The sequence below is a fragment of the Geotrypetes seraphini genome, chromosome 4 (genome assembly GCF_902459505.1).
Source record: "Geotrypetes seraphini chromosome 4, aGeoSer1.1, whole genome shotgun sequence".
Lineage (NCBI taxonomy): Eukaryota > Metazoa > Chordata > Amphibia > Gymnophiona > Dermophiidae > Geotrypetes > Geotrypetes seraphini.
This window is the reverse complement of record NC_047087.1, coordinates 6,663,702-6,682,339: the sequence shown is the minus strand read 5'-3', so window position 1 is coordinate 6,682,339 and position 18,638 is coordinate 6,663,702. Positions and strand designations below refer to the sequence as shown.

Genomic DNA, 18,638 nt, shown 5'->3' with positions numbered 1-18,638 from the left:
TTGCTCAGGCAATGGGCCTGATGGGCCGCCGCGGAAGCGGACCGCTGAGAAGGATGGACCTATGGTCTGCCTCAGCGGAGGCAACTTCTTATGTTCTTATGTACAGGAATGGGGCAGGGACAAAACTCACGTGAACGGAACGTGGAACTTGAGTTCCTGTGGGAATGGGAAAAATTTGTCCCTGTGATGTCATCAAAAGAAGGAAGCTGGATGGTTCCTCAATTCTAATTGGGTGACACATGGGCTACATAATGAGTGGGTGTGGCCACCTGTCAAAAGTATGTATATCCAGACATCTCAGGTTACTCTTCCCAGGATGTGATAAGAGGAAATGCAAAAGTGGTATTGTCAGAAGTAAGGGGGAAGGGGAGGAATATGTACCTGGCTAGGTGGGAACCCAGGGCGGAGCACCCCTTCCCCTTCCCCCACCCCCACCCCCAGCACATGGCAGTTGACGCTGCCAGACCCAGACCCAGAGCAGGAATTTGATGTCAGAGGCGGTGGGGCCAGTGGACTGCAGACCTGTGACTGCTCCAGCACCCCTGAGAATCCTGCAACTGGAACGGACCACCCCTGCCCCGCCCTTCCTAAACTGTGGGTGAGGGAAAAGGGAGAGAGGGGAGTAATATTGAAGTGTGGAGGGATGTGGGTATGGCTGCAATGTGGAGCTTGAGGAGGTACCTGGATAGAGAGAAAGGACCAAGGGCGAGGGCTGGCTAAGACTTGATGGGAAGGACAATGAAGGGATGGGAGCCTTCCTGGGGCGGGCAGGAGGGGCACTGGTGCTGATGCTGCAGGGATGCCGCAGTGAGTTCCGGGGGCGCCTCCTGATTGGCCGCCTCTCCCGTGACGTCGGCGCCTATAAAAGCCTGGCAGGACATCGGAGCTCCTGACTCGCCCGCTCGCAGCACCAGACACCAGGCAGGAGCCCCGGGGCAAGCATGAGGGAGATCGTGCACATCCAGGCCGGCCAGTGCGGCAACCAGATCGGCGCTAAGGTAAGGAGGGAGGGAGGGAGGGAGGGGGGTCAGATCTGTGACTGCAAAGTCCGTTCCCTCCCCCTCTCACCCCTAGAACAGATTGTTAAGCAAATTAAACCCCCCCCCAAAAAAAAAAAAAAAATCCTGCTGTCCCTGGGTGAACAGACGTTTTTAGAAGACCTGCCCTTGCCCCCTTTGTCCCCGGAGGGGTCCCGGTTTTACTCTGCTGCAGTGCTGCTGAGCCACACCCCAAGAATGCAGAGCTGCGAATGAACAAAGGCAAGAGCCGAGCCTAGAGCTTAGGCCAGGCCTAGGGACGCCTAGTCTGCCTGCAATGTGCTCAGGAAAGAGGAGGTGCTGAAGTATTCCCGTTTTCCCAAAGGTTTCCCTTCTTTTCAGAATCCATGGTTGTGGTAAATGTCTCTAGATCACTCCTAGTCCTCCCTGAAATCCTTTCCTTGTTTTGCCTCCCCGCCCCCAAATACAAAGCAAATGTGGGTTTTGTCTGTTCTTCCCATGAGACTGTTTGAGCACCTCAGCTTTCTTTCTCATAAGAGTTTCCGGTGCTGACAGAATCCACCCCGGCGTCCCTTCAATCCTAAGGGAAAATGCTGCCATTGTTCATTGGAATCGCATCTATCCAGGTCCCTAATTTGTATCACCTCACAAAGACAAAGATTTTTTGAAGGGAGTGGTCTTCCACGCCCTGGGGTAAGGGAGGGCACAAAGCTCCAGTGACAAAGAGTCAGCCTCATCAGCCAGTCACGGAGCAGGTCAGCTCGAAGCTCTGCACTCCCTAAGGACCAGAGGACTTGGACTGAGAGGGGCCACTGCGTTTAATGATAGCAAATGAAATGGCCTGATTTTCTTTTTTGGGCATGAAAAAAAATCATTGGAATTGGGCTGCAATTTCATCAAAGCATGTATAACAGTCTTATTTGTATTTGTATTTGTCATCCCTGGCTTTTACGATTATGTAATACGCATTGAAATATTGGATATTGCGTAAAATCAAAATTTAATAAACTTGAAACTTGAAACTCTGGCTACACTGAAGACGGTGAAGACTTCCCATGACATTATAGTGATTATTATATGTGCCTTCCTGTATGATTTGTTTTAAATTACTTCCCTTCTGACTCTCTTTTAATATCAAGGGAAGGTGAGACGGGTAAAGCAAGAGATTGTCTCGATCCCCAGGGCTCCTTCTACCAAAGCTCTCTGACAAACATGTTCCAGTGTTATTACTTTTGTTTTTTTAAAAAGTTCCCAACCAGTTTCAACTTTCTACAGTCCTCACTTGTAGATATTGTCCAGTTTTTGAAGATAGAGGAGGCAATATATGCAAATAGTTTGTTTTGTTACTAGTATTTTAGCCCGTTACATTAATGGGTGCTAGAATATATGTCTGTCTGTCTTTCTTTATTTCTGTCTCTCTCTCCCGCCCACTGTCTGTCTCTCTCCCTGGCCCCCTTTGTTTGTCTGTCTTTCTGTGTCTCTCCCTACCCCTGTGTCTTTCTTCTTTTCTTTCTGTCTGCCTTCCTCCCGCTGTCTGTCTTTCTTCCCCCCCCCCACTTCCCTGTGCAGCAGCCACAGCAGCATTCCCTCCCCTCCATGTCCCTGTGCAGCAGCATTTCCCCCCACCCTACTTCCCTGTACAGTAGCATTTCAATCCCCCCCCACTTCTCTGTGCAACAGCCACAACAGCAGCATTCCCTCCCCCCACACCACTGCCCTGTGCAGCAGTAGCGTTTCCCTTATCCCCCCCCTTCCCTTCCCGCGGTCCCGACAAACCTGCCGATTCCAGCAGCATGTGCAGCACTCTACACAGGCTGCTTCGGGGCCTTCTTCTGCCCTGATTTACTCTGGCACGTCCCTGATGACATAATCAGAGACATGGTAGAGCAAATCAGGGCAGTAGAAGGCCCCAAAGCAGCGTGTGTAGAGTGCTTCAAACGTTGCTGGAATCAGCAGGTTTGGAGTCAGGACCGCGAAGAACGTAGCGGCTGGAGTGTTTTGTTGGCGCTTCCCTTCCCGCCCCACGAGGTGTCGCCGCGGCTCCTCTCAATCCCTGCCAGCGTCAGAAGCCTTCTCTGACGCTGATGCGGTTGGTGAGAGAAGCCAAATATTGTGGAGAACAGGGAGTCCAGCACTGGCGGCCAGTCCTGTCGGCGAGTGTAGGTAGGTGCTGGGAAGAAGTAAGGCTGGGGACTCGCGCATGCGCACTCCTGCGACCACAGACCTATGGATCATGGAAGAACACGGTTAAGAGTGCGCATGCGCGGCTAGGGTTTTATTATATAGGATACCAAAAGCCTTCTGAGGAGCGTCTCAATCATTGGGAGCCATTGTGAAGCCTTTGTCCATTCAAGGGTGTAATAAGCTTATATCATTGGTCCCCAACCCTGTCCTGGAGGATCACCAGCCAATCAGGTTTTCAGGAGAGCCCTAATAAATATGCATGAGAGATATTTGCATATAATGGAGGTGACAGGCATGCAAATCTGCTCCATGTATATTCATTAGGGCTAGCCTGAAAAGCTGACTGGCTGGTGGTCCTCCAGGACAGGGTTGAGGATCACTGGCTTATGTCGCAGATCATGCTAGCGTCTCATCTGCTGGAAGGTAGGATGTAGCTTCTGTTTTCAATCCAAAAACAATGTGGCTTTGAAACAGTTCATTTCTAAAGTGCAACTCCTCCTGCTCAGTGTGAGGGATGGTCACTGAACCTCTTCCTACTGGATGTGAGGATTAGTTACTGAAACTCCTCCTGCTCATTGTTAAGGCTGGTCACTAAACTTCCTCCTGCTCTGTATGAAGACCTGTTGCTGGACTTCCTCCTGTTGGGTGTGAGGCCTGGTAAGTTCACTCACTCCCTACTCTCAGAAGTTCTCACTCAAAACCTTTTCACACAATGGCCGAATTGCAGCACTGGAAATAGAAACATAGAAAATGACGGCAGAAAAGGGCTATAGCCCACCAAGTCTGCCCATTCCAATTAGCCTCCCCCCAGAGTTCGCTCCCTTAGAGATCCCACATGAGTATCCCATTTCTTCTTAAAATCCGTCACGCTGCTGGCCTCAATCACCTGCAGTGGGAGTCCATTCCAACGATCCACCACTCTCTCGGTGAAAAAGTACTTCCTGGAGTCGCTATGAAATTTCCCTCTTCTGATTTTCAGCGGATGCCCTCTGGTTGTCGAGGGTCCCATGAGACAGAAGATATTATCGTACGTGAGATCCTTGAGCCCCAGGACCATCTTGGTCGCCATTCGCTGAACTGACTCGATCCTCAGTATGTCCTTACGGTAGTGTGGTCTCCAGAACTGAACACAGTATTCCAAGTGAGGCCTCACATGGATCTGTACAACAGCATCATGACTTCAGGTCTCCTGCTGACGAATCCTCTACGGATACAACATATCATCTGTCTTGCCCTGGAGGAAGCCTTCTCCACTTGATTGGCAGTCTTCATGTCCTCACTAATAATCACCCCTAGATCGCGTTCTGCCTTGGTGTCAACTAAGGTCTCACCATTCAGTACATAATTTCTGCGCGGATTTTTCTTTCCCAGGTGCATTACCTTGCATTTTTTAGCATTGAAGCTTAGCTGCCAAGTAGTTGACCATCCTTCCAGCAGCCGTAGATCGTGTGTCATATTATCAGGTAATAAGCTTTTGCCTATTATGTTGCAAAGTTTGGCGTCGTCAGCGAATAGTGCTTCCCTTCCTTTAAGTCCTTGTATCATATCTCTTATGAATAAATTGAATAGAATTGGGCCCAGGACCGAGCCCTGCGGCACCCCACTGATCACGCTCGACGCCTTGGATGGGGTACCGTTCACCACCACCCTCTGAAGTCTACCGTTTAGCCAATCTCCAACCCATGCAGTTAGAGTGCTTCCTAATCCTATCGATTTCAATTTGTTCAATAGCCTTCTGTGTGGGACGCTATCAAATGCTTTACTGAAGTCCAAATATACCAAATATACCACGTCCAGTGACTCTCCGGCAATACATCTGACAGAGCTGCCTATGGGAGTTGGTAGACAGGTGTAACAAAGAGGCCACATGAATCATTTCTGATTCAATGGGGAGGAATAAAGAAAGATGAGGGTAAACATAAAAGAGGTTTCAGGGTTGAGACAGAAATCCCGATGAAGAGCTGCCTGACTTGACTTCAGTTTCTCAAAGAATCTCATATTGCACATAATTCTCCATGAAATAAAAGATCTTGCCAGGTTTTCCAGAGAAGTAAAGATGAAGAAGGAAGAGGGGAGTTGCAGTGGGAATCCAACCCGGGAACTAACCATTGAAATGCTCTTTTTTTCGTTGTGTTCTGTATCTATGGATTATGTTAATGACCATTTCTGCTCACTCTCTCTGTCTCCTGAGAGTAGTTTTGAGGACTTCAGTGTTCTCAAAGGCTGCATTTAGTTTTCCCTGTCTAATTTGCACTTTCATGATTGGAAGAGTGGCCTTGTGGGTTCAAGCCCCGTGCTGCCGCTTGTCATCCTGGGTAAGTCACTTAATCCCCCAGTGTCCCAGGTACATTAGATAGATTGTGAGTCTGCCAGGACAGATAGGGGAAAATGCTTGAGTACCTGAATGTAAACCACCTGGACAGCTCCATTGATAGGTGGTATATAAATAACTTAAATAAAATAAAAAGTTTAATTCCCACTGCAGCTCCTTATGACTCTGGGCAAAAGTCATTGAACACTTCATTGGCCCAGGTACAAATTAAGTACCTGTCTAAAAAATAGGTCAACCACTTTAATTGTAAGCACACAGAAAAAGTGGTATATCAAATCCCATCTTCTTTATCACATGATGGCCTTTGGAACAAAGCGGCTTCTCCAAGTAGTGTGTTTCAGCACCATGGCCAGCTCCCTCTGAATCAAGTCACAAAAGTTAAGGGCCAGATTATCTGGCAGTAGGCAGGTCTTAGTAACTGTAGGACCCTATGCAGATCAGTTCAGTGGACCCCTGCCTGGATCCACCCCATCCTGCCCCTGCCTCACCTAGCCCCTGCTGGCAAGAATTTTTTTTAATTTTTTTTTTTTTAATGACATTTCAACTAAAGACAAACCAAAAATAACTCGTACAGAAAAACTGATTCAAATAAGCACAATTCTATCACAGGAAACCTAGTATCAAGCCCCCCAAAAATCAGCCATCTGGGTACATCACTGAATACAATATAAAAACATTTGTGATGCACTTATCCAAAAGCTAACATATTTCAGTTAATACATAAAACACTTTTTCTACCTTTGTTGTCAGGACATTTTGTTTTTCCATCATCTTGGTCCTAGTTTCTCTTTTCTGTTTTCTTGTCCGTCTTCTGCAAATTCTCTTTCCAGTGTCTGCTGTCTATTTTTCTTTTCTCTCGTGTTCCACTCCCTCACTACACCTGTCTTTAAAATACTGATTTTCTTTTTCAGCTCTTTCCTCCCTTTTTTCTGCCTCTGTCCACCCAAATTTTACCCACTTTCTCACCCTTTTCCTTCTTTTTATTTTTCAGCTACCTATCAATTTTCCATCTCTTCTCAGTCCCTAACTCTCCCGTTTCCCATTTCACTCTATCCCAGATTTCTATTTCCTTCCATCTACTCCCTATTACTATTCTCCTCTCACTAATTTTCTTGCCATCCCTTTTTTTAACTCTCCCATATGGTTCCTACCATTTCCAGAATTCTCTCTCCCTTTCCCCACTCATGTAACCCACCCTTCTCTCATTGTCTGACATCTCCCTGTCCCATTCCTTACATCCCCTAACATCTTCCTGTCCCATCTCGCTTCCCTCCTGCCTCCGCTTCCCTCCTGCCTCCCATGGGTCCATCTCTCTTCTTTTCTCTCCAAATCCCCCATGGTCCAACATTACGTTCTTTCTTTTCTGGATTTCTTCTCTCCCTCCCCTTTGATGCTGAACAATGGGATAGAAAGAGATGCATATTTCCCTCTCTTTCACCCCCAGACCAAACATTTCTTCCTCTCTCCCCAGGTCATCTTTTCTCTTTCTATTCCAGACTGCCCTCCCATCCAATTTCTCTCCTCATCACCCACAGGTCCACTATCTATCCTTTTCTCTTCCCAACTGCCCTCCTATTCCATATCTCTACTTCCCTCTCTCCTGGGTCCACCATATATCCTTTTCTCTTACCAACTGCACTCCCATATCTCTTCCCCCTACCACTCCTGGGTCCCCACTCACTTTCTCTTTCTAACTGCCCTCCCATCCAGTCTCTTTGTTCCCCTCCCTCCACCACATCACCCTCATCCTTATCCTCTCCTTTTCTCTTTCCTCCCTCCATCCCCTTATCCACCCTCTCTTTCTCCCTCCCTCTTCTCTATTTCCATGCCTATCATTTCTGTCCCTTCACCTTTCCCTACTCCTGATCTGGCTTTTCCTCCTCTCTTTGAACCCCTTCCCTGGCCTACTTTAAACAAAAAAAAACCCAGCTGCTCCAGGGGGCCCCCACGAACTGGCATGTCTTTCCCTTCTTTTTATCGCCATCTAAGGTCTCCCTCACCCTCCCGCTCCACTTTTAAAATATATTCTATGTGTGGGGCTGCTGGCAGCAGCAGCTCTGATCCCTTGCTGTAGGCCTTCCGAATGCTGTCCCTCTGCCAGGGTCAGCCTCTCTCTGATGCAACTTCCTGTTTCCTGGGCAGTGTCAGAAGGGCTGTTAACAGTATATCAAGAGTCGCTGCCACTGGTGATCCCCCTTCTACAACTCCCCCCCCACAACGACTTCCCCACCCCCCAATTACCCCACTCCCTAACAACCCCATATTCCAAAACTACCTCCCCACCCAACAATTCAGCTCCTAAATCTACTCTGCCAACTACTTCCACCCCCTAATGACCCCTCCAAATATCTCCCTATAACCAGCTCCCCTCACGCCTGACATTTACCCCAACTATTGCCACAACTAGACCCCTCCTCACATCCACTACACTTCCACAACTACTCACCATTTCTCAAGTATCCTCAAATCTCAAACGTATCCCTCCAATCCCACCCACAAAACTATCTCAGTGCCTAATTCTATCCCTCACAATTAGCATTTCAAAAATGCACCTACCCCTCAATAAGAACATAAGAATAGCCTTACTGGTCAGACCAATGGTCCATCCAGCCCAGCATCCCGTCTTCATGTAGGCCAATCCAAGTCATAAGTACCTGACAAAAACCCAAATAGTAGCAGCATTCAATGCCACTGATCCAGTGGCCTCCCCATATCTGTCTCAACAGTAGTTTATGGACTTTTCCTCCAGGAACTTGTCCAAACTTCTTTTTAAACCAGCTACACTATCCGCTTTTACCACAACCTCTGGCAATGCATTGCAGAGCTTAACTCCTCTCTGAGTGAAAAAATATTTCCTCCTATTGGTTTTAAAAAGAATTTCCCTGTAACTTCATCGAGTGTCCCCTAGTCTTTGTAATTTTTAACGGAGTGAAAAATCGATCCACTTGTACCCGTTCTACTCCACTCAGGATTTTCTAGACTTCAATCATATCTCCCCTCAGCCGTCTTTTTTCCAAGCTGAAGAGTCTTTCCTCATACGAGGTGAGTTCCATCCCCTTTACCATCTTGGTCGCTCTTCTTTGAACCTTTTCTAGTGCCGCCATATCTTTCTTGAGATAAGGAGACCAGAATTGAACGTAATACCTTCCATTTCAAAACTACCCCATGTACCCCACACCCATCCTAACCGCCTATCTCTAAAACTACCCCCCACCCCCATAAGGAAAACTGTTCCCTACCCTTCTCCTCCCTAAGTCAAACACACACTGAGACAACACAGCTACACACACAGACTGTCCAGGCTGAGGGAACTTCACTGGTGAACTCCACTATGTAGGATGGTGCAATTTTAGCTTGCATGAAAAAAGTGTCTGTGAGTCTTCTTATTGAACCAACATATAGATTTCCCGCTTTGTTTTGAATTATCTTATGAAAAATTTGAATACTGAAAATTAATTTCTTTAATGCAACTTGAAGAAGATTTAAGCAGCCAATTCTTGGCCTTGGTGAGGATATTTCTAGTCTTTTGCTAAAGAGTCTGAATGTTTTTTTGCTTTGTTATTTTACTTTCCTATCAGTATTTTGGCATTCTTTCCCTTTCCCTTTTAACTGTATGTCAAATAAGGCAGGTGAGACATGTTTAAATAAATGGCAAAGAGAAATGAGATTCTAGCAGGATTGCTATTAATTCTGTGCAGGAGATGGTGATGTATCTGACAGCTTGGGTCGCTTGATTGGGGACAATCATTTTCCATACTTTTGACTGTGTCACTTTTTTTCAATGTTTCCTCTTAGTTCTGGGAAGTGATCAGTGATGAACATGGGATAGATCCCAGCGGAAACTACGTGGGAGACTCTGATCTACAACTGGAAAGAATCAGTGTCTATTACAATGAAGCTTCCTGTACGTACCAGCTGTTCATACCTACCACAGTGGTCCTGTACCATCCTCGGTTCTTCCACTAGTCCCTTTTGTCTGTCCTACTGTACTAAAAGTCCCCTCCCCTCTCCCAGGGCTGACCCTGCCATTAAGTGAACTAGGCATCAGCCTATGGTGGCAGTACATGTAAGAGTCTTTATTTTGCTGTTGCCCTCCCCCCACCCCCACATTCTCCTGCACCAACCCTGAGTGAGCACTGCACTGATCCTTTAAGTACAAGCCTGTGCTAAAGAGCTGCCATGTCTTCCACCCCCCACCCCACCACCCAACAGAAAGTCTGCCTCATAAAGGTACAGGACATATCAGTAAGGGCCTTCACATCCCTTACTCATCTTTAAAGGGCTAGTGCAGGACATAGGATAGAAATAGGAGATGAGATATCGGACAATTGGGTTGGGAGGAGGGAATAGAGAGAGGAAGGGGAGATGAGGTGCTGGGCAACTGGGGTGGGGAGGATAGAGAAAGGAAGGGGAGATGCTGGCCACCTTGGGGGAGGAAGAACAAATGCTTGCTAAGACTGGAGAAGGGCAGTAGAGAGGGGAAGGGAGAACTAGAAAGGAGAAGGGGAGATGTTGGCCATGAGGAGGAGGGAAGTGGAGAGGGGAAGAGAGAAATAGGAAGGAGAAGGGGAGATGTTGACCATGAGGAGGAGGGTAGTGGAGAGTGGAAGGGCAGATGCTTACCATGGATGGGGGAAATGTAGAGAGGGAAGGGGAAATGCTCAGCTATTAGAATCTTGAGTCCCTCCTGGAGGTTTGCCTAGGGCATCCAGCCCTGACCATCCCACAGTTGGTATCCCTTGTGTTTCCTTTCTCATTCCTATTTGTGTGATCATGTAGCTCACTTGCTCTACCCACTGTCTTTTTGCCTGTTGAGGAGAGCGTAAAGCGTGAATCAGTGAGGACTTCCTCTTCTAGAGGGGCAGTTGGGATGAGGCTTGCCCTTCTCTCACTGCATTTGCTCTTGGGATGAATGAGAGACTCGTTTGCTGTGGCATTGCTCAGGCGTCTTTTCACTGTGTTTTTCTTCAGCATACAAGTATGTTCCTCGTGCAATCCTGGTGGACTTGGAGCCAGGCACTATGGACAGCGTCCGCTCAGGGGCCTTCGGACACCTCTTCAGACCAGACAACTTCATCTTTGGTAAATAGAAGCAGCAGGTCATCTCTTCTGTCCACGTCCATTTGTCCGTCCTCTTCTCATCATTTAGCCCAAACTTGCGCACACAAAACTGGGCAGACAATTCAATTGAGTATCGAGCAATAATTAGACAGCAACAAGCAATTACTGCAGCTAGTTGGCTTCAATTAGGATGTGTGCAAGCATTTAACTGAAAAGAGGGTTGGGGGGCGTTCACTCCAGATGCGCTCAGTAGGATCCACACCAGATTCCGGCTGCTGTAAATCCTAACACCCAAATTCAGTGCAGATTCTGCTGCTACCCGGTATTCAGTTAGCAGTGCGTAAAATAGCGCTTGGCATGAATTTTTATTGGCTCCCAAATTTGGGCACCATTTACTGAATCCAGACCTTATTTCCCATACCTTGTTCTCATTCTGGAGCTCAAATGGGTTAGAGCAGCGTCTCGCATACTTTTCTGTCCGGCGGCACACTAAATCCAGTGCCCCAGCTGGAAGGCACCTGGAAGTCGACGTGATGATGTCACACGCATGCGTGATGTCATCGCGTCAACATCCACACACGCGCGGAGGTCCGCAACCCCACCGTTACAGAGATCCAGGAGGTGCGGGGAGAAGAGGAGAGACGCCGGCCAGGAGGAGAGTCAGATGGGCCAGCTGACTTCCTACAGGAAGTGCCTCTCGCCGCAAGAGGCACAACCTGTGGGCAGCCAGCCGCCGTGGACGACTTTCCTCCTTGCCAGTATGTCGCAGAACACCAGAAATTTCAGGAGGCACACAGTGTGCGACCCACTGGGTTAGACAGAAGGAGACAACATTTTAGCATTGTGCTGTATTATGTCCTTCTACACAAAAGAAGCAGATCCAAGCCCAAGTGGAGCCCTTTCTTTAAAGCACCCCATGTGGACCACATTTTGCCCTGTCGATTTCTATGTCCTGTGCTGCAGCTGTAAAGGGAACAGATTTGCTAAGCTGAGCGCTAGGATGTTCTTCTGAGCAATTGCAACACACTACATAGGGTGTATTTGAACCCCTGATGCAACGTAATCCGTGTTGGCTTCTTTAAAGAAAGGATTCCTTAGGAATAATTTCAAATAAAGGACTTACTGTATTTTATTATACATTGGACTTGAATCCGGTCATTTTGCTGCAGATCTTTGCGGCCTCTTTGTGGACTATTTTATCCTTACAAACTACTCCTCCTATTTATTATTTCTATAGCGCTGAAAGGTGTACGCAGTGCTGTACATTTTAACATACAATAGACAGTCCCTGCTCAGAAGAGCTTACAATCTAATCTAATATCTAATATAATTACAATCTAATACATACAACCTTATATTTATCCAGATCATTTGTAAGACTTAATAACATAACATAATTAAGAATTTCTATACTGCATTTCTGGTAAGTTCTATGAGGTTAACAAAATTAAAAAACATATAAAAAAGAGTATATCAGAAATTGATTAATTGTTAAACAGATTATGTCTTCAATTGCTTCCTAAAAGGGCAGTATGACACGGAACTTAATAGCATTGGTTTCCAATCTCTATCCCGAAGGGCCGCCTGATGTGAAAAGAGACGTTCATGATATTTTTTGTAGCTGATGGAAAATCAAAATGATTGTGGGATCTTTGCGAATGTTTGGACTGAACAATAGAAAATGAATCAAATAAGTAATTGGGTGCTAAACAGCCAAACTTTAATTTAAGCCCAGTGACGTTCCTGATAGAAAGGGGCCACATGGTCAGACATCTTCAAGCCATAAATCTGACACACCGTAGCATTTTGGACTATTCGCAGTCTACATAGATTCTTTTGTGTGCCTGAAAAATACACTATCGTTACAGTAATCCAGTAAGGTGGAAACAATGAAAAAATACGTATGGGTGTGTGCGCTCACCTGTCCATATATAGCCCCGTTTTAGAAAAGTCAGGATGTCTCCAGGTTCAGTTGCGTTTTAGAATAGAATCTGCTGACATAGAAGCTCCTTTAAAATACAGAGAAGTGGACATTTGTGCAGTATAAACATCCATTTGATGCATAAGCAGTTAGCTTTGCAATCTTGCACGGTCTGTGTCCCATCTATGGCCATTCAGTTGAGGTTAGGCTGGGATGGTTTAGGTGGGCTGGAGTGAGCTTTGTCACTCCAGTGGATGGAACCTAAGCATAGTACCGGGTAGAGCTAAGAAAAAGAGCAATTTACATGAAATCATGAAATTATAGAGAGTGTATGTTTGGGCATTTATTTGCCATCATTTACTATGTTACTTAAAAACACAAACTGCTATTATCCCAGTTCTGTCACAGTGACCTATGTGCTTGCCAGTTTGGCATCAGGGGGGGGGGGGGGGACAAAAAACCACTGAGCGATTAAGGGAGCAAATTCCCCTGATCTCCCCAGAGCAGTTCAGTTCAACATTGATTTTTTAGGTCATAGACATTTAGTCCCCTTGTGAAATAGAGAAGAACTGGGTCATTCTATCAATGCGCCTACATTAGACACTTCCTAGTGACGCCTAAGTCCAAGATCCAGGCCCATTTTTATTTTTTAATTGGCTTAGTTGGCATGGTAATTGACCACACCGGTTTTCAGCCAATCAAAAAAAATGAATTTAAAAGTTTGGCGCCACAACTCTTAGGATGCCTAGCGATGTCTAAGTGGAGGCACCTCCCACACCTATGGATGCTTGACGCCTATGTTTAAAAGTAGGTGTGATTGACTTAGGCGTCGTTAGGCGTCCGACATTGGTTGAGTGAAAAGCTGGCCTGATGGAGCATCACCTCTATCTGGGCGCCTAGCAATACCTAAGTGTGGCTCTATAAACAGCGCCATTTTTTGATTGACAACCGTGCCAAGCGGCACCATTTAAATGTCTATTAACTTACCATTATATTCCACAACATAAAGGAAAACGCAACCCCATGTATAATCAAACAGAAAACAAGAACAATTGGGGAAGGAAATGGACACATCAGTCTTTAGAACAACTGTACTTTATTATTCATTCTCAAACTATTGAAACAAGTACAGATGTAAATGTTGGCCACTTAGGAGAATCCTTAGGCCTTTTTCTTAGACCCAACACGGTCAGAGTTTCGGCTTACAAAAGCTTTCTTCAGGTCTCCAGTAGATGGCACCAATGTAATGGAAATCTAAAAAAGATAGCTCTAAGCATATGCTGTGAAATTGATCACTTGTTCAAAACGATAAACCTGTTGGTTACATATGAAGTTTCCAGTGACAAACTGGACCAGGTTTATCGTTTTCAACAAGTGATTGATTTCACAGCACATGTTTAGAGCTATCTGTTTTAGATTTCCATTACGTTGGCGCCATCTACTGGAGACCCCTGAAGAAGGCTTTTGTAAGCCAAAACGCTGACCGTGTTGTGTCTAAGAAAAAGGACTAAGTAGGCTCCTAAGTGGCCAACATTTATATCTGTACTTGTTTCAACAGTTTGAGAATGAATAATAAAGTACATTTGTTCTAAAGGCTGATGTGTCCATTCCCTTCTCCATTGTTCTTGTCTTCCCAGGCCATTGTATCACCCAAAACACATCCAGATCATGTCCCCTTGGCATTTGCACACACTTGAGTTTGAGAAATGCATAGCCCAGCTTTGGAAAATGGGGACTTAGATGTTTACGCAAGATAGACCATTTCAATGCTGGTTGAAGCACATTTCAGACATGAATAGGGCCAAAACGTTTTCAATGCTTTATTCATAAGAACATAAGAATTGCCGCTGCTGGGTCAGACCAGTGGTCCATCGTGCCCAGCACTCCGCTCACGCGGCGGCCCTCTGGTAAGAAATGCAATTTATGAAAGCAAGAATAGCAGAGAGCTGCGCTTCTGTCCCTGCTGTAGTGTCTGAGGAACCTAGTTTTGGCCTGGTAATACTCACCCAGCAGTCTGGAGTTTACTTTGCTCCAGGCAAATCAAAATGGTGTATATAATCTTTTGGTTGTTTTGTACCACTAAAGGTTGCAAAATCCCATATAAAGTGCTAGGGGGGTGTAGAATCCCTTTATCAGGAAGAGCACATTATATAAAATGTTGAGGGGGGGTTGTACACTTTATCAGGAGGGGCAAACAATTTAAAGTATTAGAGGGGGGTGGGGAAGATGATGTGATTGGTTCCCTTTCACCCTTCCTCATTGCAGATTCAATAGTGTTGCTAGTACAGATGGGTCAGTACAGTTAGGTCATAGTTACAAGGTCAAGTAGGTCATCATTGGCTTATCATTATGTCCCAAGAGTTGCAAAGTAAGGAAAATTCATTCTTTTCTCTCTAAGATGTCGGATGAGGGTCTTCATTGATAAGTTATTTTCTCTGTAATCTAACTACTTTCACTTCAGTTATCGATATTTATGTGAACTGAGTTGAGCTCCTTTTGGGGACATGATACAGTATTTAAATCCAAGATTTAGATTAGATGTTGGTGGCTGTAAGGACACATTTCACTTTTGTTCTCCTTTTCAGGTCAAAGCGGTGCTGGCAACAACTGGGCCAAAGGTCATTACACAGAGGGTGCTGAGCTGGTAGACTCAGTCCTGGATGTGGTGAGAAAGGAGTGTGAGAACTGCGACTGCCTACAGGGCTTCCAGCTCACTCATTCTCTGGGTGGGGGCACAGGCTCTGGCATGGGCACCCTCCTCATTAGCAAGGTGCGAGAAGAGTACCCCGATCGCATCATGAACACTTTCAGCGTGGTGCCTTCTCCTAAGGTCTCTGATACCGTGGTGGAACCTTACAATGCTACTTTGTCCATCCACCAGCTGGTCGAAAATACAGACGAGACCTACTGTATCGACAATGAAGCTCTGTATGATATTTGCTTCAGAACCCTTAAACTGGCCACGCCCACCTACGGAGATCTCAACCATCTTGTTTCTGCCACAATGAGTGGAGTCACCACCTCCTTGAGATTCCCTGGCCAATTGAATGCAGACTTGAGAAAACTTGCTGTCAACATGGTGCCCTTCCCCCGACTCCATTTCTTTATGCCTGGTTTTGCCCCCCTCACCGCCCGTGGCAGTCAACAGTACCGAGCCTTAACTGTGCCAGAACTCACCCAGCAGATGTTTGATGCCAAGAATATGATGGCTGCCTGTGATCCGCGTCACGGCCGCTACCTGACAGTAGCCACTGTTTTCCGAGGCCGAATGTCCATGAAGGAAGTGGATGAGCAGATGTTGGCCATTCAGAGTAAAAACAGCAGCTACTTTGTGGAATGGATCCCCAACAATGTCAAGGTGGCAGTCTGCGATATCCCACCCAGAGGCCTCAAGATGTCTTCTACCTTCATTGGCAATAGCACGGCTATCCAAGAACTCTTCAAGCGTATTTCAGAGCAGTTTACTGCCATGTTCCGTCGCAAGGCCTTCCTCCATTGGTACACGGGTGAGGGCATGGATGAGATGGAGTTCACCGAAGCCGAGAGCAACATGAATGACCTGGTGTCTGAATACCAGCAATACCAGGACGCCACTGCTGAGGAGGAAGGGGAGATGTATGAGGACGATGATGAAGAATCAGAGATGCAAGGTGGAAAGTGAAGGATCGAGGGGTGATGGGTGGCAGGTCCCCTGGGAAGATTCGGCAACTTCTTCATCGTTCCTTAGTTCCTCCTGTACTCTGCAGTCTCAGAGCCAAATGCTGGGTTGAGGACCTGCTTCTCACTATACCTGATCCAAACCAAGTATTTCTGACCATATTCACCTTCTCCTAAGTTAGTGCCATCCCCTGCTCAGCTGCTCCTGATTTTGACAATTTCAGCTGGCCGAGATTTTTATTTTTTACTAGTTTGTCAATTTTTATTTTTTTTGTAATAGTTAATAAATTTCTTGCTGTCTAGTGTCTCTTGTGTATTTCTTTGGATGCATGCTTGAATGAGTCCTCTTTAATGGTCTAGTGTGAACTGACATTGACATCAGCCCAGAGGTTTGTCGAAATTCCTGCAGAAGTCGCTGAGGCCTTTGTTAAGCTGTGGAGCTACAAGTCTCTGGACGTTGCTTCAGGAGAGGGGAATGGCATTTTCTACACCAACTTCTCACCATGCCACCGAAGGGTGGGTCTTGTGTTACCTGTTTACAAACACTGATATTTTTACAAAAAAAGTCCCAAGCTTGCAGTCCACATGACATGAACTTTTGTCTGATGGGTTACTGGGATAGGCTGCTGATAAGCAGAAACCAATCCTTGGTTTTCTGAATAACTTGACCACCTTCCAAACTGCCACATGGTTAAATGCCTGGCCGTGGATGCTCTGATCCTCACTCCTGAGGTCAAATTTGTACCAGAGTTAGAGAGGAAACTGTGGCTTGCTTTTGCTCAGAATCAAGCCACGAATGATGCATAGTTCCTGTGATAAGCGCAGTCCTTTCTAACCCCTGTTTTCAAAATGCCTAGACACTATATACATTTATTGGGCTTTTCAATAGCTGCCTTTATCTGGTAGTGATATCTTAGAAACCATGAAAAGTTGTGCTGAAGCAGGACATCGACCTTACAGGGTTTGGCAAAATATCTTACATTCTTTGAGACAGTCACTGAGATAGTTTCCGCCTCTGACTCAATGACCGTCATGACTGACAGAAAATGAAAGGCTGAGTCATTTGTCAAGGCCAGACAAGACTCTCACTCACTGATTTGAGGTCAGTTCTCTCCCTTTCATCCATAGAAACATGATGGCAGATAAAGGCCAAATGGCCCATCCAGTCTGTCCGTCTGCAGTATCCACTGTTTCCTCTTTACCCTTCCCATCATTCCTGCTATCAGCAGGTAACGTGGCTGAGCTTTGCAAGACCTTTTTGGAAGGGCAGAGGGGATGTGCAAACTCTGTAATTTGGGGAAGTCTGACTTTCCTTTCTCTTTTTAATCAGAGTGGAGAATGATTTTCAGAATCAGGGCCTCGAAGCTATACACATGGCGTTGCCAGCTCCACGTTCCTTGTGGGTTTTAACATGTTACATTACTGTTTTTGAACACTGATAAGACCCTAAACAGCTGAAGGGACAGATTAAGGCATCACTGCCAAAGTCAAGAGAGACTAATGAGCCAGGCTGCAAATAACTCAGAGGACAGTAGCCCATGGCTGGCTTTCTTGATGTGTTTCTTTTCTTTTTTTTAATTCTTTATTCGTTTTTTAATCTTACATCAAGTGTACAATTAATAAAACATTTGAGATTAAATACATCATTTGAATTTTTCCTAGTATAACATCAAATACATAAAATATTCCCTTTCCATTCATATTTAATCAAAAATATACAAATATAAATATTCTTTCCTATTGATTAAACCTTCAGTAAAATTTAGACACCCCCTCCCCCCAATAGAAAATGGTATCTACTCATTGCAGTAAGTTGTCAATGGCCCCCAGATCTTTTTAAATTTATTATAATTCCCTTTTGATGTTTCTTGATAAACGAGGGCTGCCTTGCTTGCGAGCCACCATCTTAGTCTCAGCCTCTTCCAGAGTGACAGTGGCATAGGTTAGCTACACAACCCCCCCCCCCCAAAAAAAAAAACCCAAGCACAAGGTACTTCAAAGAAAACAAATTGATGCTTATTAGGAAAAAGGACAGGATTGGGGGTAAAACTTTCTATACTCATGACGCTGAATACCACAGTAAAAATAATGTTAAAATTTTTTAAATGTTTTATTTAAGTTTCCAATACAATAACACAATAAACGATAGAGTTGTATATACAACCATACACCTTCAAAAAAAAAAATAATTCTGCCATATCAAGTAAACAGCTAGATCATCACTCCCCCAACTTTCCCCAAAGCAATCCCCAACCCTGCATAACCTGAAGAAAAAAAAAAGTATTAATGGTGAATATAGGGGGTCCTAAAACACAGCACTCTGGGCAGACAGTGTTTGTCACAGCTGAAGTGCGAAAATGCCGACTGAGAGGGAAAGAGGAAGGGGCTGCTTACAATCAAAGAGGTTTACATATTATATACAGATACTTACTTTGTACCTGGAGCAATACAGGGTTAAGTGACTTGCCCACAGTCGAAATTCCTC

The 18,638-nt window shown here is 45.6% G+C and overlaps 1 protein-coding gene across 1 annotated transcript; it reads left to right on the top strand.

Annotated features, from left to right (window-relative positions):
- Positions 1–905: 905 nt before the first annotated feature.
- Positions 906–16,343, top strand: TUBB3 (tubulin beta 3 class III). Its single transcript, XM_033942259.1, has 4 exons — positions 906–998; positions 9,310–9,418; positions 10,486–10,596; positions 15,082–16,343. Exons 1-4 carry the CDS (start codon positions 942–944, stop codon positions 16,155–16,157), a joined length of 1,353 nt encoding a protein of 450 aa, XP_033798150.1. The 5' UTR covers positions 906–941; the 3' UTR covers positions 16,158–16,343.
- The last annotated feature ends 2,295 nt before the right edge of the window (positions 16,344–18,638 follow it).

What these genes read in the sequence shown, in the direction of transcription:
- TUBB3 (XM_033942259.1), top strand. Translation starts at nt 942, where the DNA reads ATGAGGGAGATCGTGCACATCCAGGCCGGCCAGTGCGGCAACCAGATC. An exon ending in GCAACCAGATCGGCGCTAAG is followed by an intron (nt 999 to 9,309) that starts GTAAGGAGGGAG and finishes GTTTCCTCTTAG; the next exon opens with TTCTGGGAAGTGATCAGTGA. An exon ending in CTATTACAATGAAGCTTCCT is followed by an intron (nt 9,419 to 10,485) that starts GTACGTACCAGC and finishes GTTTTTCTTCAG; the next exon opens with CATACAAGTATGTTCCTCGT.